Below are 21,112 nucleotides of genomic sequence, written 5' to 3'. Positions count from 1 at the left end.
TTGAGTGCATTCCAAGGGAGCATAATTAGTATTACTGGGAGGCCTCAGGGACCAGTGTGTGTGTGTGTGTGGGGGGGGGGTGTTTCCCACAACTGGACAGTGTGGACCGTCCTGAGCACGAGGCACTAGGCCATGAGCCATGTCTCTTGTATCCTCTGTATCCGGCTCGGTAAACATCTGAGGTTGATGACTGTAAAGGGAGGATAAAGAAGACATAGCCCTTCCCATGAAGGGTTTTTTCTTGGAAGAAGCCATATTTAGGGAAAAGAAATACTACTCAATGAGAGGCAATGTGGAGTTTCAGAGAAAGTGTGGATTTTGGAGTTAGACCTCCTGGCCTGGTATCCTACTTAGTCACTTACAAGCTGTGTGACTCTGGGCAAGTTACTGAACATCTCTGAGCCTCAACATTTTTCATCTGTAAAATAGCAGTCATGTGATGCACCTTGCAAAGAATAGGCACTCAATCAACAGAGGCCCTTTTTATTGCCATTCAGACAAACATTCCACTGGTGTGGGATCAAGTCATCAGGGAAGGCTTAGTTAGCATGGTGGGCTGGTGAGATTTGGAGCAGACCTTAAAGGATGTTGGAATCAAGACGAGGGAGGAGGAGGAGGAAGTAGCGCAGGCCAAGGGGTGATGCCAAAGTGCTTTTATAGAAAAGGTATTATTGTCAGATTATCCTGGAGAACTGGGCTTAGGGTCCTTGAAGGAGGGGGCCCCACTTCAGGTATAACACCTAAAGCCGTGATGTTCTCAAGGAAACACTTTCCAGTAAAGGGGAGCCTGTGAGAAAACAGACTGCTCGTGACCCTTCTGTGTTTCATGTTTGTTTTCCTCATGGGAAGGCCACCTCCAAGCAGAGGTCTACCTCCAAAGACGGGGAGTCTCTCGGGTGAGGGAGGATGGCTCTGCCACTGTTTTCCAGAGAATTTGTGCTAATGAGTTAAGAGTAAAAGCCAGCGAAAATGCTGTGTGCTATTACAGCAAGTGTTACTCCTAGATCTCTATCGGTCTGGAATTTTTATGCAGTAGCAAGTTGCCAGCTTTGCAGTCCCAAAGTTTGCAGCTTTCTACCCAGATCCTTAAACATAGACACACACACCCCAGTGCATGTCCCCAGTTCATTAGGCCTTGTGGGCACTGAGTTTCCTAGCACGAAAGAGAAACCCAACAGGTTTTTTCTTGATGAATGTATGTATTCCTTCCACTCTTCCCAAACCTGAATTATCTTCTCATGATAATTCTGTGTTTTTAAGAAGTAAAATGGAAGAAAAACTAGAGAGGGTAGAAAAGGACTGCCTGCCAGCGTATTCTGAGGTTTCTTTGGCTTCCAGGAAAAAAGGGCAGGACTTCAGATCCTGTGTGTGGTTTGAGGACAGACTGAGGCATGTGTTTTGATTTGAGGATCAAAACTGAAGCTCAAGTTGTAAACATTCCGTATTTTATTTTTTTCTAAGTGTAGCTTTGCTAAAATGCAGATGAAACATTTTGTTCTTGAGAGTCTCCAGGGATCTAGGAATATGCATGCCTATCAAACGACCCTCAGGTGCAAATTATTATAACTGTACCTCTGTGTGTCACATCGTCATTTTTTTAAAAAGCGATCATTATTCAACTCAATGCCATGCTCATTGCCGGTCCTGAGGTTTCCCTGGGTAGGTTTGTTTGCATAACCCACTCAGCCGATTTTTCCCACAGGCCTCGGTAGCTAGCAGGCAGTCTCACTGACTTAAGTAAGTGACTTAATAAATAAATGTGTGATAAACACCCTACTACGTGCCACACACTGAGCTAAGAGCTGGAGATAAAACCAACACAGGTTTTCCTACCCTGAGGGGCCTCAGAGTAGAGAAGCCATGACAGCCCAGGGACTGAGTCCTATAACAGGGAGAGAGGCCCCTCGAGGCCCTTCAGCAAAGGTTTCCTACAGGACGGGACGCGCTGAGCCTTGCAGAGCGAGGAGGGCTTAGCTTGGGGAAGAGGCCGGGGAGGAGACTTCTGGGCGGGGAGAACCACACAGGGAAAGGCTGGGGGGAGAAAGAGCATCTGGTGTGAGGCACACAGGTCGTTATGGCCAGGCCGCTTCTCCAGGGAGGGTGGGTCACTTCAGGTCACGCAGACACGTGGGGATGGACTCCTGCTTCCCGCTGGAAGCCAGGAGAATCTTCTCACATAGTCCTGCGTGGGTGGAACACAGGATGAATAAAAGAGACGGGATCCACTGGCTCCCAAGTCAGAGACAAAGCATATTCATGCTTGAAAAAAAAAAATGAGTCGCTCTTTTAAAAAAGCTGTGGATACCAAGAAAGATGATCCGACTTCATCCCAAGCTGCTAGAGGCTGGATCTCACAAAAGTCACTTCTGGAGAAAAACACTCTTATTAGACACTTTATATTTTATTTTCATTGTTTCATTTTGTGTACTTTATTTTTTTCTATCTTTACTTTTTATTGAAGTGTTGCTGACCCACAATATTATATTAGTCTCAGGCGTATAACATAGTGACTCAGTATTTTTACAGATTATATTCCATTTAAAGTTATCACAAAATAATGGCTGTATCTCCCTGTGCTGTGCATTATGTCCCTTGCTTATTCTTTACATAGTAGTTTGTATCTCTTAATCCCCTCCCTGTCTTGCTCTTCCCTGCCTCCCTGTCCCCACTGGTAATCACTGGTTTGTTCTCTGTATCTGTGAGTCTGTTTCTCTTTTGTTATATATATTTGTTATATCTTTTAGATTCCAAATATAAATGATAACATACAGTATTCATCCTTCTCTGTCTTATTTCACTATGCATAATACCCTAGGTTCATCCATATTCTTACAGATGGCAGAATTTCATTCTTTTTATGGCTGAGTAGTTTTCCATTGTATATATATGCCACAGCTTCTTTATCTGTTCTTCTGTTGATGGACACTTAGGTTGATTCCACATCCTGGCTATTGTAAATAATGCTGCTATGAACATTGGGGTGCATGTATCTTTTCAAATTAGTGTTTTTCATTTTCTATGGCTATATACCCAGGACTAGAATTGCTGGATAAAAAGTAGTTTTATTTTTAGTCTTTTGAGGAACCTCTATACTGTTTTCCATAGTGGTTGTACCAATTTACCCTTCCATCAGCAATATACTAGGGTTCCTTTTCTCCACATCCTCGCCAACATTTGTTACTTGCAGACTTTGATGACAGCCGTTCTGACAGGTGTAAGGTGATATCTCATTGTGGGTTTGATTTGCATTTCTCTGATAATTAGTGAGGTTGAGCATTTTCTCATTTTCTCTGTATCTTCTTTGGAAAAATGTCTATTCCATTTGCCCATTTTTTAAATGTTTGTTTGTTGTTTGGATATTCAGATGTATGAGTGGTTTATATGTTTTGAATATTAACCCCGATGGTTCATATCATTTACATATATTTTCTCTCATTTAGTAGGTTGTCTTTTCATTTTGTCAGTAGTTTCATTTGCTGTGCAAAAGTTTTTAAGTTTAATTAGGTCCCATTTGTTTATTTTTGCTTTTGTTTCTTTTGCCTTAGGAGACAACTCCTAGACATTTTAGAATGATAAACTTAAGTCCATAACCATAGAGAATCACTGCCTTCTGAGAATGAAAAAGAACAGTGGCTTTAATTTAACACTACATCACTGACTTTCCTTATCATGCACCATCAGGAAAATGCCGAAAAAAGTCTTCTTAGTAAATTATTATTTGGAAACCTTACTTAGGCATTTTTTTTTGTGAACTGACAAAATACAGATTCACATGTCACTAAGGAGAAGCAGATTTTCAAGCTTCTGTGGTGAACTCATGACAGCAAATACGCTTGACTTTGCATCCCTTTTACAACGACTATATGCATAGACTTGAGCTAGATGTTCTTTGCTGTGGAATCTACTTCCAGATAAGTGAATCACACCTGCCAAGAATGGAAGGGAGTCTGATGAATGATGAAATTTTATAAATAATTAAGTGTTAAACCTCCACCTGTGGAAATTAATATAAAAAATAATACAGATTGAGGACTTCTGTAATACAAAAAAATTTAAAATGAATGCCAGACAGTTTCTAAAACCTTCAAGACAGTACAGAACCACGAGAACAGTTAAGAACATACAGTTCCCAACCAAGTAAACTACCACCGGGGTTTACGACAAGTACGTTACACATTTTTCTAAAAGAATGGCATTTTCTCTATATTTGATTTCATTTATACTTTTTGTTTCACTCTGTTTCCTTTATTCTGTAATGAAATGATCTGTTGTTGAAACTGAAAGATAAAATATGAGCAGGTATGTGTATTAATGCATTGATTTCCAAATCTTAGTTGTAGAGAAAATGGACAATGTTACAGGTGGCATGGAGACATCTCGCCAAACCTATGATGACAAGCTCACAGCAGTGGAGAGCGACCTGAAAAAATTAGGTAATCTGCAATGAGAGTGAACTATTAAGTTGGATCCCCTAACTCTACTTCGTATAAATAACCACAGCTTTTTAAATGACATTGTTGTCAACTCACATTCACCCAGAAAGACATTAACACAACTGTCACCCAGATTTGTGTGAAGTGGCAATCAGTGTGTTAAACTTTTATGTTGTGCGTTGAATCTCTTCTCATGATTTAACTCAAAGACTTTAAAATTTAAAAGTTAAGGCTAATTTTGGAGTTGAAATCCCCTCCCCCTTCCAAAACACTGTTTTGTGCCAATTAAAACCTAAAGACCAATCCTGATCAAAAAAGAACCACAAATACCGTTTATTAAAGGCTTTTATAAAATGCTCAGTAAATTTCTATTTGAAATATTTTAAACTGCATAGAAGAGTAGGAGTTAATTTTTAAAAATAAAAGATTCAAGCCTATTCTTATCCCATGATTTTTTTCCCATTTTTTTAAAAAGGAATTTTGGTGAATTTAATAAACAGTAGGTTATTTTTTTTCTTGACACCCTGCCCAGTGCTCTAGAAGCTGGTAAGTTCCCCCCCTCCTTCCCTGAGAAAAGTGTTCACCCAAGTTAGTCCGTCCTAGTACTCAGCACCCTTTCCAATTTCCGAGGACCTGGTTTTAACAGGGATGTGGATTCCAGGCAGAATAGTCTGCGTATCCCACAAGTTTTATATCTGAAATTGAGTGCATTCCAGTTAAGTCTCTTTGGGATCTGTAACCTCACCCAAGCACTTCTCCATCCCACTCATCTGAGTAACACACATGTCTTATTCCAGGGGACCAGACTGGGAAGAAAGCTCTAAGCACCAACTCAGAACTCTCCACCTTCAGATCAGACATTCTAGATCTTCGTCAGCAGCTTCGCGAGATTACAGAGAAGACCAGCAAGAACAAAGATACGCTGGAGAAGCTGCAGGCAAGCGGGGATGCACTGGTGGACCAGCAGAGTCAACTGAAAGAAACTTTGGAGAATAACTCTTTCCTCATCACCACTGTAAACAAAACCCTCCAGGCATATAACGGCTACGTCACGGACCTGCAGCAAGACACGAGCGTGCTGCAGGGCAGCCTGCAGACCCAGATGTATTCTCACAGCGTGGTCGTCATGAACCTCAACAACCTGAACCTGACCCAGGTACAGCAGAGGGACCTCATCACGAACCTGCAGCGCTCCGTGGACGACACGAGCCAGGCGATCCAGCGAATCAAGAACGACTTCCAAAACCTGCAGCAGGTTTTCCTTCAAGCCAAGAAGGACACGGATTGGCTGAAGGAGAAAGTGCAGAGCTTGCAGACGCTGGCTGCCAATAACTCTGCCTTGGCCAAAGCCAACAACGACACCCTGGAGGATATGAATGGCCAGCTCAGCTCATTCGCAGGGCAGATGGACAACATCACCACGGCCTCCCAAGCCAACGAGCAGAACCTGAAAGACCTGCAGGAGGTACACAGGGATGCGGAGAACAGAACGGCTGTCAAGTTCAGCCAGCTGGAGGAGCGCTTCCAGGTCTTCGAGTCGGATATTGTGAACATCATCAGCAACATTAGCTACACGGCCCACCACCTGCGGACGCTGACCAGCAACCTGAATGAAGTCAGGACCACGTGCACAGATACGCTGACCAAACACACGGATGATCTGACCTCCTTGAATAACACGCTGGCCAACATCCGTTTGGATTCTGTTTCTCTCAGGATGCAGCAAGATATGATGAGGTCAAGGTTAGACACTGAAGTGGCCAACTTGTCAGTGATTATGGAAGAAATGAAGCTGGTAGATTCCAAGCACGGTCAGCTCATCAAGAATTTTACAATACTACAAGGTAAGTGAGAATTCTGAATTTACATTTGTATTAGTTATCTACAGCTGTATAACAAATAACCCTAAAACTTATGGCATTTGAAATAACAAACATTTATTATCTCATAGTTTCTGTGGATCAGGGATTCAAGACGGCTTAGCTGGGTAATTCTGGCTCAGTGTCTCTCATGAGGTTATAGTTAAGATTGGCCAGGGCTGTAGTCATCAGAAGCCTTCACAGGGGCGGAGGATTTGGTCCTAGATGGCTCACTCACATGGCTCTTGGCTTGTTGACTGTTGGCAGGAAGCCTTGATTCCTCACCAGGTGAAATCACTTGAGTGTCCTCACAGCATGGAAGCTGGCTGCCTCCAGAGCAAGCGATTCAAGAGAAAGAGCAGGAAGGAAGCCTTTCATGACTGAGCCTCAGAAGTCACATACCATCCCTTCCATCATAGTCTCTTCTTTAGAAACAGGTCACTAAGTCCATCCCATACCCAAGGGGGAGGGGAACTAAGCTCCATGTCTTGAAAGGAAGTGGAACTAAGAAATTGTGGACAGTGCTCAGAGGCATGTCATTAAATATTTGTTGGATAAAAGGTTGGTTAATTTGGATTTCCCCAGTGCCTAGCTATTTCAATGCCATTATAAAGTCGGCTCCTTTGGAAGGAAGATTAATTTTTGTGTGTCATGGAGTTACCATTAAGAGATTCCTATTTCCAAGTATCAGAGCAGATGGATGGTTGGTCATCACAGTAACTGTAAGGCCATGACTTACATATAGAATCTGAGTTTTACCCACATCCTGGTCATCCCTATAAATTGAAAGCCTGTATCAGATGAAGTCTATTTGTGAAGCTTTGCAGCAACCATGTATGAACAGTCCTTTCAGTCATGAACTGTCTTCACAGGCTTTAAAGTCGCACGTGCCGTCTGCAAGCTGCTGTGCTCAGCACTCTAGGGTATATAGAGAAGACCGGATGACCTTTGCCCTTGGGTAGCTTAAAATCAAGAGAATTTTAGGGCATCAAGGGCTACAAGCAAATGTAATCCTGATTTTCAAAAAGGCGATATGGGTAGATTCTACACACTATGTAGACTGGGGCATTTGTCTTCAAGCCCAAGAAATATTTGAGGAGAGGTTATTAAAAGGATAACTTTTGAGCTTTCAGGAAAGCAATCATCATCAGAATGGGGTCACGAAGAATAAGGCAGGTGAACCTAATCTTATTTCCTCACATTAACAGAGTTATTTTATCATTTAAACTAGAAGAATGAAAAAATAGCATATTTGGATTTCACCAAGGCACTTGGCCATGATACCCTCAAGAACAAGATGGAGCAATCACTGCTGGATTAGACCCTAGTTGGATGGGTTTATTGGTTGCATTAGTTTTCTGTGCTGCAAGCAAATTACTACCAACTCAGCAGCTTCCAGCACCCACTTCTCATCTCACAGTCTCTGTGGTCAGGAATCTGGGCACGGCTTAGATGTATCCTTTGCTCAGGGTCTCACCAGGCTGCAGTCTCAGTGAGGGCCAGTGGTTGCATCAGAGGCTTGACTGGGGAGCGATCCATTTCCACACTCCCTCAGGTTCTTGGCAGGATTCATCTGTTTGTAATCTGGACTGTAAGACTGAGGTTCCTGTTTTCTTTTTTGCTGTCAGTTTCTAAAGGCCACCTCCAGTCCCTTGTCATGTGGCCATCTCAAAATACTGTAGCTTCTTCAAAGCAAGCAAGAGAGTCTCTCTCACTCCAGACTGCAAAGACAGAGTCTTATCGAGTGTAACCTAGTCAAGGGAATGACTAGGTCACATCCTATCACCTTTGCCATTTCCTATTGACTGGAAGCAAATTACAGGTTCCATACTTAAGGGGAATGGATCACAAGGACATGAGTCATTGGGAATCACCCTAGGATGCGGCTGCCATACTAGCTGAATGACTGAGTATAAAGACTGATAGTTAATGAGCCCCTGGGAGCCTGGAGGAAGATGTGGATGACCGTAATCCAATACTTATGTGACATGAAACTGTAGACTAACTAATGAGTGATAGAATCATAATCCAATGTGATCTGGAGAAGCTGGAACAGTAGAGAGGTGGCAACAGAATGAAATAGACAAGGAAGATGTAGAAAAACCTGCTCGTAGATGGAGAAGGTGTGTATGAAAAGCATGAGGGTTTTGGTTGACTGTAAGCAACTAAATGTGTTTGCTAGGGAAGCTAATGTGATCTTTGACTGTATTAATGAAAATATGATATCCAAGATGAAGGAGGTGATATCTTACTCCCTTCAGCAAAACCACTCCTGGAGGAGTGTATGCTAGGGAGCCCCTCTCAACAGGGGCGCTCACAGACCAGCATGCTCAGAAAAACATGACCAGGATGTTGGGGTCTAGAAACCACGTGCTGTGAAGAAGGACTGAAGGACCCAGGAACTTTAACCTATAGGAGAGACTGCTTGGTGGGGAGCAAGGCAGCTGTCTACAACTATTTAAAAGGCTATCATGTGGAAGAGATTTTCAGTGACATCTGAGGCACTCTGAGGGTGAAACAAAGACTAGTGGGTACTCATTAAAGATAAATTTTGGTTTTATAGAACGTTCCTTTTAAAAATTGGTATTGCCTGAAAATATAATGGCTTCCCTGGACAATCTGTGCACCCTGAGTCCAGACCGGCCGGACAGTGCTGGTCAGAGATACTGTAGGTGTGAGTCATACTCTGAATGAGGGGTGGGCTTTCAAATGATAAGAAAGTTCTTCGGCGCTTGATTTCTTTTTTTTTCCCCTATTCTTTCCCAACCTAAATTCAGAATGAGGGCACATTTGCTGAGAAGTGCAAACTCATAAAATAAGAGCTTTCTAAACGTCTCTTGAAGTGGTAATACCTTAGACAATCTTATCATGGTATTCTGAGTATTTTCTAGCTATAAATTTCATAGTTTTATTATTCCATGAGTTTAATTGTTAATGTCTCTTTGACAATGGAATTCCTGAACTAGTTTATGAACGGTGTGGCTTGTCAGCTAAGGAAGTGTATGAAAAGCTCATAGTTGAAGACTCAGAGCCTGGCTTTAAATTAGTTCTTGTTTCCACTGTTCTGATTATTTCTATCAGCTAATATTGAGTGTGAGTGTAATGAGAGCCTTTCACAAACTATCCTTTTGAGTCCTGACACCCACTCTGTAAGGCAGGTACTTAGAAAGTCATCGCCAGTTTATAGATGAGGAAACTAAGGCTTAGAGAGGCTTAAGGAACTTGCTTAAATTTACGAAAATGTTAAGTGCTAAGCAGCTGAGGACAGGCTGAGTGGTGCAGAGCCCACTCTGCGAACCCCATCGCTGGCCACGGAAAGGGCCTATCCCTCCTCCCTGCCGCGGGGGGAGGGAGGTAATTATGTTTGTTTGTTAGTTTAATTAATTAATTTTTTAGCTTTACTAGGTATAATTGCACATATACAATATATTGCATGTAAATACATATATATAATATACTGCACAGTTTTTTTTTAGTTTACATATATGTACTGATCATTGTTTCTAAGAACAGATTAGAGCTTCAGCTTTTTAAACTTACAGTTATCAAAGGAGTAAAGCCAACCACAAAATAAGAATCAACAGAATGTGGTAATCCAGTCATAAAGGACAGTCAGATGTGCTTACACATGTTCAAAAAAATCAAATATCTAAGCTATAAATAAGTAGTTCATTTGTGTCCTTTTTTTTTTTTTTTTAAGATTCCACATATAAGTGATATCATATGGCATTTTTCTTTCTCTTTCCGGCCCACTTCACTTAGAATGACGATCTCCAGGTCCTTCCATGTTGCTGCAAATGGCATTATTTTATTCTTTTTTATGGCTGAGTGGTATTCCATTGTATAAATATGACACATCTTTATCCAGTCATCTGTCTATGGACATTTAGGTTGTTTCTATGTCTTGGCTATTGTAAATAGTGCTGCTATGAACATTGGAGTGCATGTATCTTTTTGAATTAACATTCCTTCTGGATATATGCCCAAGAGTGGGATTGCTGGATCATATGGTAAGTCTATTTTGAGTTTTTTGAGGAATCGCCAAACTGTTTTCCGTGATGGCTGTACCAAACTACATTTCCACCAACTGTGTAGGAGGGCTCCCTTTTCTCCACAGCCTTGCCAGCATTTATCGTTTGTGGGCTTTTTAACGATGGCCATTCTCAGTGGTGTGAGGTGATACCTCATTGTAGTTTTGATTTGCATTTCTCTGATAATTAGTGATACTGAGCATTTTTTCATATGCCTATTGGCCATTTGTATGTCTTCATTGGAGAACTGCTTGTTTAGGTCTTCTGCCCACTTTTGGATTGGGTTGTTTTTTTCTTATTAAGTTGTATGAGCTGTTTATATATTCTGGAAATTATGCCCTTGTCAGTCTCATCTTTTGCAAATATTTTCTCCCATTCCGTAGGCTGTCTTTTTGTTTTGCTTCTCTCAGCTCCTTATTCCCTTCTTTCACAAGATCTGGAAATTAGCGTGTTGGTATTTTGTGTTGACTGCGGGAGTCCATGTTTTTATGCTGTTCTTAAAATAAGCCACAGTTCTATGTGGGATGGGTGGGGACACTCAAGGACACTTCATTTCAGAGGGAAATAGCTGAATACCATTAACCACCAGACCCCAGAAAGAAATATGATTAATGAAAAGCTGTCACCCCAAGTAAGGGAGGTCTTGGATTCATGTCAGGAGGGGAAGAGAGAGTTGTGTGTCGGTGGAATTCTGGAGGGAATACAACGCCCTGCCACATGGGTCGAGCCAAACATTGAGTGTGGGAGTCCCACCGACCCCTCATCTTCCCAGCACCGCTGCCTGCCAGCCTGAAAGGCTCTCTGCTTCTGTCGGAAGAATAAGAACATGAAGACTGTTACACTTACTTGTATAGAATAGTGAGATCTCAGAATCTCTAAGATTCTGCAAAGCAGAATATTTGAGAACAGTGTCCTCCAAGATGCATTCATTTCTACATGAGAAGCCCTGAATTCCTGTCCCAGGTCCACCACCAGATGATGACTGTCCATATCTTACTCCCCTGTATAGATCTGACCCGAGTAGCTGAGTAACCTTGAACAAAGAGCTTGGTGTCTCTGGTCCTGCGTGTCCTCAGATGAGCTGTGGGAATACTGTGTGATAGATGTAACATAATGTATGTGAAAGGACCTCCGACTGTCATTTACCGTACAAATCCTGGTAGTGGTGTATCTGTGTGACATCCTGGTTATGCCTGAGAACTTAGAGGAAAAACAATCGCATGTTAAGTGAGCTTCCTTCTGGAACAGAAGGGATGAGCAAGCGTTTGCCTTCCTTCCCCCAGCCCCCTCCCTGCCTTTTTTAGGGGGCACTGCTTTTTCCTCCTTTGGTGGAAAATGGTGTCTTTCTTTCTCCCTTGCCAATCAGATGATCCACTTGTTTTTCCCTCTAGTCCACCAGCCCTGTTTGCATTGTTATACTCACTGGGGTAAAAATGAAAAGACCCCCCTCAGCCCTGGCCCCAAGAGCACCTCCCACAGAGACCCCCACCCCTCTGAGCTGGCCCCTGGGGAGGCTCGGGCCCTGAGGACCGCGGTGTTCCCGCAGCACTGGTGGAGGGGACAGGAGTGCCGGGGGAGGACGCAGCAGAGAGCAGAGGCTGGGCTGGTGCCAGGAGAGGATTACAGGACAGTGCCTCTCAACACTCGATGGCTTCTTCTTGGCCCAGTTGAGTTCCGTATCCCATACCTTACATTGTGCCTGTCATAGGACAGGTCATTAGTATTTGTCAAATCAATGAAAAGAGCAAATAAGTAGGAGGGCGTCCCCATCCCAACCTGCACAGCCTTTCTGCTGGTGACAGAACAGTCCCAGGTGACCAGTGGCATCGAGGATTTCATGTTTAAACCATTTGTCTTTTTTTTTTTAGTTGAAGTATAGTTAGTTTACAATGTTGTGTCACTTTCTAGTGTACAGCATAATGTTTCAGTCATACAAATATATACATATATTTGTTTTCATATTCCTTTTCATTATAGGTTACTGCAAGATACTGAATATAGTTCCCTGGGCTATACAGTAGAAACTTGTTTATCTGTTTTATATATAGTAGTTAGTGTCTGCAAATCTCCAACTCCCAATTGATCTCTTCCCACCCTGGTAATAACCATTTGTGTTTTTTTTTTATGTTTTAGGTCCTCCTGGCCCCAGGGGTCCAAAAGGCGACCGAGGGCAGCAGGGCCCCCCAGGTCCCACTGGCAACAAGGGACAGAAAGGAGAGAAGGGGGAGCCCGGGCCGCCGGGCCCCGCCGGTGAGAGGGGCCCAGTCGGGCCAGTCGGCCCCCCTGGAGAGCGCGGCGGCAAAGGCTCCAAGGGCTTGCAGGGCCCCAAAGGCTCCCGCGGGTCCCCCGGGAAGCCCGGCCCTCAGGGCCCCAGCGGGGACCCAGGCCCTCCGGGCCCACCGGGCAAGGATGGACTCCCGGGCCCCCAGGGCCCCCCTGGCTTCCAGGGACTGCAGGGCACCGTGGGGGAGCCTGGGGTGCCCGGGCCACGGGGGCTCCCGGGCTTGCCTGGGGTGCCAGGCATGCCGGGCCCCAAGGGGCCCCCGGGGCCCCCGGGCCCAGCGGGGGCGGCGGCGCCCCTGGCCCTGCAGAGCGAGCCCACCGCCGCGCCCGAGGCCAACGGTGAGTGTCGGCCCCGGGCGGGCGGGGCGTGCTCGCGGTGGGCGGCCCCCAGCGGCGCCCCTACACCCGGTTTCATTTGGCAGCGGAGGCATCGTGGGGGGCAGGCCCCGGCGCCAGGGGCGTCGCTCAGGCACATGTGTTCTCTGCAAACAGCCCAGGCTCTCCAGCGCTTGTTTATTTAGCTGAGTCAGGTCCTCAGGAACACACTCGTCCCAAACGTTCCCTTTGGGGGACCCCAAGGCTGGCCACCCCCGACCCATCCTGTCCCCATTCGGTGCCCTTCACCTGGGACGGACATCACCTCCCTGAGTTAACACGCAGATGGAACTTTCCGTTGCTGCAGCCCAGATCGCGTTTCTTTGTGAGAGGGTATCACGCTGCCTTCTAGTCCTTTGGTAATGAAACCTTTGGTAAAACCCTAAATGCTGGGTTTGCATCCAGGCCTATTTTCCTCTCCTTTGACCCACACGCGATTCCACTCGATTTCCTTCAGTACAACGTAGCCGTCTTGGTTCTGTGAGCCCAGTGCTGGTCCTGGGCTCTCCCAGCCACTTGTTTATAGGTTCCATGTGATTCCAGGCTGACGCAGAACATCTGTGCCTGCGGCTGCTTGTTATTTCTGTCATTGTGAAGGCTGATCCAGACGCAGAGGAACAAAGACCCAGTGTGGATACTTTCCAGATTATGTCGTTCTAACTACTGTGTGTTCTGTAGGCCGCTTCCCTGAACTGGTCTCTGCTCCCACATGTCCGCAAATGGCAGTCACGGTCAACCAGGGCCATGGTGTGGTCTCAGCCACAGCTGAGGAAAGCCACAGTGATATCTCTCTCTCTCTCTCTCCCTCCCTCTCTCTCTCTCTCTCTCCCTCTCTCTCTCTCTCTCTCTCTCTCTCTCTCTCTCTCTCTCTCTCTCTCTCTCTCTCTCTCTCTCTCTCTCTCTCTCTCTCTGTGTGTGTGTGTGTGTGTGTGTGTGTGTGTGTGTGTTTTAATCAGTATTTTTAAACTTTGCATTCCTAGGCTGCCCGCCTCACTGGAAGAACTTCACGGACAAATGCTACTATTTTTCGGTTGAGAAAGAAATTTTTGAGGATGCAAAACTTTTCTGTGAAGAGAGGTCCTCACACCTTGTTTTCATAAACTCGAGAGAAGAACAGGTATGTTGGCAGCACGCTTATCGTTGGGGAAAACTGTCATTTAAAGATTGTTTCCGTCTGGGCAGTGCATGCTTATGGGGGAGTCAAAGACATCGAGCATTCATTGTCACATCAACACAGAAGGCCATGTTACAGAGATGTGGGCTTCCTCCAGTGACAAGAAATGTTCTTGCTGTGGGAATTAGGTCCTTTTGCTTCCACCTGGAAGATCTTGCTTTTTATTAAGCCTGGAGTTGTGTGGATCTTCCCAGTGGCTTTCAAAAGAGCCGTAACTCTAAGAAAGAAGCCTGTGGGCGGCACCAGGCCCCTGGGGAGAGAGGCAAAGAGCCATGACTCCTGTAGGAGTGGCGTGGGGTGCAGGGAACCAGACACGTGGCCTCAGCACGGTTAGGAAAGGCAGTGCCGAGCCTGCACGTGATAATGACAGTGACCCCCACCAGGCCCCTACTGTGTGCCCGGCCCCATTCGGGGCATTTTCTCCTGTAAACCTCACAACAACCCTGTAGCCTATGGGTAATATTATCCCCATCTTACAGATAAGAAAACTGAGGCTCTGCCAAGTTTAAATGATTAATTTGTGAGACAAGTAAATGCAGAGCTGAGCGAAACCAAGGCTCATCTCGCAGCAATACCAGTGCTTTCTTTCCTGCCACACTGTTCAGTGGCCTCCTCCCTTTTCCTGAAGCATCTCTGGCAGACATACCCTGAAAACAGATGCTTCCACAGTAACTGATGGGGAATGAGCATCCAGAGGATGGTGGTTAGGCACCTGGGCTTCAGGACCTACAGACCTGGGCCTAATCCCAGCTCAGCCTCTCACCATCTTTCTTAGGTTGGTGGCTGTAACAGCTCAAAAACACATTACATGGGACACGCTGGCTGTGGGACCCAGCCCAGAAGAAGAGCTCATTAGTGCCATGGCTGTTACTGTTACTGGGACACGGGAGGGCCAGTGGTGGATGGGGGTGGAGCCTGGCAGGGTTCACTGAGTGGTCTGGATAGTCTAGTGGAGAAAGAACATCACTTAATATCACTTACAAACTCAAAAGAGGGGGAAAAAAGTTTTCAAAACAGTGCAGAACAAGTGCAATAAAAAGAGGTCAGCAAAGGCAGTGCGCACGTCCTGACAAACATCCTGTAAACTGTCCTTCTTTTATAAATGTTGAAGGAAAGTCCCCCAGACACCCATTCAAGAAATAGTAATGCACTGTCTCTGGGTTTTCTTTTCAGCAATGGATAAAAAAGCAGATGGTGGGGAGAGACAGCCACTGGATTGGCCTCACTGACTCAGAGCAGGAAAACGAATGGAAGTGGCTGGACGGGACGTCTCCAGAGTACAAGTGAGTCTCAGAAACTTCAAGACTGGTGTCAGGCTCTCACGGGTCTGTGTTTTCACCTCTTGCCAGACTGACTCCCTCTGGTTTCTTCCTTAACAACCTCATGTTCTGCGTGTCCCTGAAACTGAGTCTCCTGGTACCAGTCGCATCTTTATTTCCAACCAGGGAAATTATGGTTGAGAATCAGTATGCTGTAAAGTAGAGTTTTTCTTTTTCTTTTTATGAAGTGATGTTTTTTCATTTATGTGCTAAAAAAAACCCACCAGAGACTCATCAAACCACACAGGGTGGTCCTCGTGGCCCAGCATACTCTTTAAACGCTGCTCTGAAGGCCAAAGATGGTCCAAGCTCACCTAGCCGTGTTTCGGACTAGGGCCAGGCCCTGCCGGACCCTCCCTTCACGATGACACTGTGGGTGCCCTGACGCTGGTTGTGCTCCTGACCAGAGCGTGGGGGCGAACTACAAGTGAATGACTCTCCTACACATGGGAAATTCAAGTGCACCACACGAGCAAAGGCATTTCTGAGACAACCACCTCCTACAGGCCTGAAGAGTCCCTGTAAGTCCAATGTGATCTGAGTCCTATAAAGGCAGCAACAAAGAACAGAAGCACTTTCTAGAACCTCCTTGGAGCTCCCAGGGGCAAAGACAGACGTCTCCACGAGCCTTGTCCGACCCTGGTATCCACTCTGCCCTGATCCTCCCCCGGGTCGGAAGTTGACCAAATTGTGACCGTTTAAATTTCAATCCTTCATCCTACTCCTGCTTTGCCTCTAATGGATGTGAAAGTATGCAACTCACTCTACCCGATGGTGCAGAATTTATAAAAAACCCACCTGTGAACACCTTTCCTTTGCTGATGGCAGAGAAGGCAGGTCCTGCAGAGGCCCGGGCAGGTGTGAGGATATCTCGGCTTCGGCTTCGGGGAGGCGTCCCGAGCACAGAGGCAGCGCAGCCTCCACGGCACCGGGAGAGGAGAAAGCCAGGGCATTTCAGGTCTAAGGCAGCGCCTCAGGCGTTGAGGCTGGATCTGCAGCGGTCAAGGGCGGGGAGCAGGGGGTGGAGGGGCCGAGTTGGTTCTGTGTGCCTGTGCCTGTGGGTAGACACACAGGGTTCTTTATACTTTTGAACCCTCTGCGTGAAAAGCATTAGAGGATATAGGTGGAAACCAGAATAAAGCCGTTTCTTTAAAAAAAAGAGGACCAAGGGGGAACATTTGAAGATTTTAGGTCTGCTCCAGAGGTGAGCCTCAGCCTGCCCCAGGGCAAACGGAGACCTGCCCCACGGGCCCAGCAGCATCCTGTCTGCTCCCTGTGCACCTGCCGGGGGGGGAGAGGAAGCCGCAGCACACCCTGGCTCGGGAGTCTGGCCGACAGCCCAGGGAGGGCGCCCAGCCCAGCAGACCTGCACTTTAGGAGACTCAAAACCGTTGTGAGAGTTGTCTCTAAAATCGGAGCACTGGAGGGTTGGAGGTGGAGGCAGGAGACGGAGACTACTTAGGGAAGGATAAATCTGTGACTCTGACACTCAACAGTGCCAGGATCTCTTTCTTTTTAAGGGAGTCAGCGGGGAGCTTAAAAAAAAATTCCATCTCTTCCATTTTTCTCACGGCCATAAATGCACAAAAGGTCTGGGTTAGACTCACTCAGAAACTCAATCTTAAGCCCTCCTCCAAGAAAAAGCTGGATTGGCCCATATGCAATGGACTGAGCAGGAACATTACTGTCTTTGCCAGCTCTCCCAAGGTGGAACTTTCTCTTCTTTCCTGGGCTCCAGCAAGAATGATGTGATTTGGGAGGAGAGCCCCAGCACTGGTACCTGGGACCCAAGAAGGATTACATCACCAGACATCTTCCCGGAGCTCTGTCTGCAGCCCCAGCCACCCGGGGGCCCCTGCGCCCCAGCCACAGCCCAGACTGTACTTCTCGCCTTCCACCCAAAGGAATACACAGACGTGTAAAAATCCCTAGGATCAAATTTTAAAAGCAAGAATAAATTAGGCAGACATATTATGAGGCTTCAATAGCTGAAGGCTAATTGAACTTGACATGTAATAATAAACACTGCACAGACTAGAAAAAGAGCCAGTGCAGCAAGGGGAGAGAGTGCATGCCCTGAAGTCGATGAGGTCTGGGTTCCAGGCCTTGACCCGGCACTCAACAGCTGCTGACCTCGTGCGAGTTACTCAGCTGTGTGGAGTCTCTCTGCCTTCATCTAGAAATGAAGACACCCTACGTCGGTATTGCGAAAATTAAATGAGATTTTATATATACATCTCTCTCAAGCCTGGAGCACAGTGAGCCCATGGGAGGGGCTCAGGGAAAATGCCCTCTGCTGGTGTTGGTCTTGTTGCTCATATTGTCCTTCTCATCATTTTCATACTAGTCAGTAACTGCAGAACAGCACTGCCTAGCAGTTCTGTGTCATCCCATGTCCCGACTGAGATGCCACTCACAGTATCGCACTCACATCTCATGACAGCGTCACGAAGAAGACACGAAGAACGTTGCTGTGTGTCTGACAGAGTGGCACCAGCTGTGGTCACTAGAGAGAACTCTTCCACTATTCAGACCCCTGTAATGGGAGAAAATTCTACAGCAAACAAGCACTTCTCACGGCTAAGATTTTCCTGTTTTGAGGCCAGGCTCTTACCAGCAGAAGTTTCTTGGCCATGAAGCCTCAGTCAATCTTGTGGCGGATGAGAAAGTACCAAGTTGTGAGGTTGGAAGGCGCTAGTCCCAAGATTGCAAGTCTGTGCTCTGCCTCTGTTAGGATAAACCCAGGCACTGAAATTCTTCTCCAAAATATGTTCATTCTGTTTATCTGAGATGTTCTGTTCTATTACAAGCATGCAGACTGGGGGGAGTTGCCACAAATCACTCCATGTGATTTTAGCTTTTCCAAAGAGATGCTTTGAGATTCAGTCTACGGGACAAATTGCCCCTGCAGCCTGGTTTCAGGCTACCCCATCACCCGTCCACGCTGGACCTACCTGAGTCACTCCACTCACAGCCACAGAACCACCTTCTACCTTTAGTTCTGAAGGAACACTGTGCACCATATATGAAGAATTCCAATGACCTGGAATAAACAAGTGGATAATGGTGATAATGATGATCTCCTTTCTTATCAATCAGTTATCTTTTTGTCTCATCTGTAAGCCCCTTTTATCTACTTAAAATGGCAAGGAAATGCAAGGGGGAAATATCAGACAGGTCTTCTATGAGAATTCCTATTTATGCAATTTCCCAATTAGCTGGAAGATAAAGAATATCAAATGTCCCATCACAATGCATCCAAGGATCACCATCTCAAATTCAGTAAATAAATCAGAATGGAACCCCCTCACGTTACTGCAGAAATGAAAGAAATGTCTGTCGACATCATACTGCTACGATTCACTGACGTTTCCAGAAGGATCCTGCAAGGCAGAGAGAAATATGTGAAAAAGCCTACATGAATGTAAACTATTTTTCCTCCCAACTTCGTCTCTCTCTGGCATCACTGTGGCATCTGAGAGTTTTCATTCGTTTGTTTCTGGCCTGTTCTGTAAGTTCTGTCAGGGCTGGGACTCTGTCTACTCTTCACGCTGCTGTGGTGCTGACAGCTACCATTGTCCCTGGCACATAGCAGGTGCTCTGTGGATATTTGTTGAATGAATGAGTGAATGACTATTTCTGACACTTCCACCTAAGTGGCGTCCCATTTTTACTCTCATCAGTTGATGGTTCCATCCAGATTATCCCTTCATCACAAGATTTATTTAAGTGAGGATTTCATTTTGTAAAAATCCCAAAATATACATTTGATGTGGGGGAGCCAATTCTACCTTGCTTCTCTACCCTCTTAACTGTAAATTTCAACTCTCCTTTCCCACCACCTTGATTTTTGCTGGTCTAATTGCCAGAAGATTGAGGGCAACATGGGTTCTATCCCCAGTGACCCTGTAAGAGCCTGGCCTCAAAACAGGAAAATCTTCACAGTGAGAAGTGTTTCTTTGCTGTAGAAGTTTCTCCCACCATAGGGGTCTGAACAGTTGAAGATTTCTCTCTAGTGGCCACAGCCAGTTTCTGATAAAAGCATGGGCCAGAGTGAGTTATTATTGAATTAGATGACGCTGGGGGTATAATGAGTCATCATTTATGGGTAGTGCCACTGCCTCAGATGTTTTTTCGGACCATCCACACGAGGCAAGCTTGTCCCCTCACGCGGTAACCACGAGCTTCTGTGCAAGGACCTGCTTCTTAGAGAAAATGTAGCTTTCAAGTTCTCAGTCTTGTGAGCACATCTGATTTATTGCATGGAAACAGAGTCAAGAACAGCGAAGCTCGGCAAAGGGGTGTTTTGAGCAGCAACATGCAAGTTAACAAGCCTAAAGAAAACTTGTTTTTAAGGATCTCTCTCCCCAAAAAGGCAGTAAACTCTGTGAGTCATTTTGAGTGAGATTAAATGACTATTTCTTTCTAAAGCAATTAACTGTCTACAACTTAGCCAGAAATCCATAACCACGTGTTTGGAATTGTAGATTCTTGTAAATGGATATCAAGGGTCTGTCACTTTCTCTGTCTGACTCTGACTTGTTAGAGACAAGCTAGCAGAATGTACAAGGTTCTCTGGGTTCTCACAAGTGTGTGTGTGTGTGTGTGTATCATGTGCTCAGAATGCATATATATTCACGCACAGAAATATACACACATGCCCAGATGTCAGCATCCCAGCACACATTAGAAAGTTATTCATCTAACAGTGCTGAAGAAAGATTTACTCCCTCAGCAGTAAGTTGATTTCATTGTGGCAAAGATACCAAGCCTGCAGGGAGATGCCGCATCACACAATTCCCTGCAAAACAGCTGCTTATTTCACATAAGAGTGTGCAGGCTGTTTAAACAGTGCATTTTCATTCCAGGACAAATGACATGCCTTAGTTTTGTTTTTGACATTTCTCTGCTGCTCTTGGGTAAAGAAAACTTCTGCGTGACTTTGCAAATAACATTCGATTTTCTGTTTTCCTAAAAGAAATTGGAAACCTGGACAGCCAGACAACTGGGGTCACGGCCACGGGCCAGGAGAAGACTGCGCTGGGCTGATTTATGCTGGGCAGTGGAACGATTTCCAGTGTGAAGATGTCAATAACTTCATTTGTGAAAAAGACAGGGAGACAGGTAAGCCGTGAAGGGGATTTGAGAGAGAGCTGCAGGGCTTCTATCTTATTAAGGGGTAAGAGGTGGTGAGCATAAAGGCTCTGCAATCAGGTTCCAGCCCTGGTTCTGCCACTAGCTGGCTAGTGGCCTCAGGGAATAATAATAGTATCCTCTTAATGAGGTTGTTGTGAGGACTTAAATAAGTTAATAAATATGCCTAAGAAATAGGAAGTACTCAGTGGGCCTAGGTCATTACCTTATAATATTGTCAGTCAGTTGTTCTGTGTGGCACCAATGGTCAATCTTTCATCGAGCTCCATGCACAGGTAATTCAGGTGGCCAAGCATTCGATTCCTCGTGTATTTCTTAAGCATCTCCTGGGGGCCAGATGCTGGGCTGCATGGTTTAGGGATATAGTGTCTCCCCCTTATAAGCTCATTAAGCCAAAGAGGCATTTGGAGATTTCTTTTTTTTCATTTCAAGAGAGACTTAGGTAAAGCTTCATTGAACACATGACCCTCTTTGGAACGTATCA

At 45.5% G+C, this 21,112-nt stretch overlaps 1 protein-coding gene and 1 long non-coding RNA gene across 3 annotated transcripts in view; one reads left to right on the top strand and one right to left on the bottom strand.

Moving 5' to 3' along the window:
* COLEC12 (collectin subfamily member 12) overlaps positions 1 to 21,112 on the top strand; it is a 153,291-nt gene that overhangs the window by 128,960 nt on the left and 3,219 nt on the right. Inside the window, exons 4-9 of the mRNA XM_064481552.1 lie at positions 4,335 to 4,433; positions 5,231 to 6,277; positions 12,457 to 12,945; positions 13,962 to 14,098; positions 15,329 to 15,438; positions 20,453 to 20,598. Of these exons, the coding sequence (XP_064337622.1) occupies positions 4,335 to 4,433; positions 5,231 to 6,277; positions 12,457 to 12,945; positions 13,962 to 14,098; positions 15,329 to 15,438; positions 20,453 to 20,598 (2,028 nt within the window). The remainder of the gene's footprint in view (positions 1 to 4,334; positions 4,434 to 5,230; positions 6,278 to 12,456; positions 12,946 to 13,961; positions 14,099 to 15,328; positions 15,439 to 20,452; positions 20,599 to 21,112) is intronic.
* On the bottom strand, positions 448 to 18,636 carry LOC116148791 (uncharacterized). 2 transcript variants are annotated; one of them, XR_004132366.2, is made up of 5 exons: positions 18,429 to 18,636; positions 18,089 to 18,201; positions 17,906 to 18,010; positions 16,273 to 16,529; positions 448 to 2,182 (listed from the first exon to the last, which is right to left on the bottom strand). It is a non-coding gene; the product is annotated as an uncharacterized LOC116148791 (long non-coding RNA). The 2 variants fall into 2 exon arrangements; XR_010378690.1 differs by having other exon boundaries at positions 17,906 to 18,201.

This window comes from Camelus dromedarius, chromosome 32 (assembly GCF_036321535.1).
Source record: "Camelus dromedarius isolate mCamDro1 chromosome 32, mCamDro1.pat, whole genome shotgun sequence".
Classification (NCBI taxonomy): Eukaryota; Metazoa; Chordata; class Mammalia; order Artiodactyla; family Camelidae; genus Camelus; species Camelus dromedarius.
This window is presented reverse-complemented; position numbering and strand designations above follow the sequence as displayed.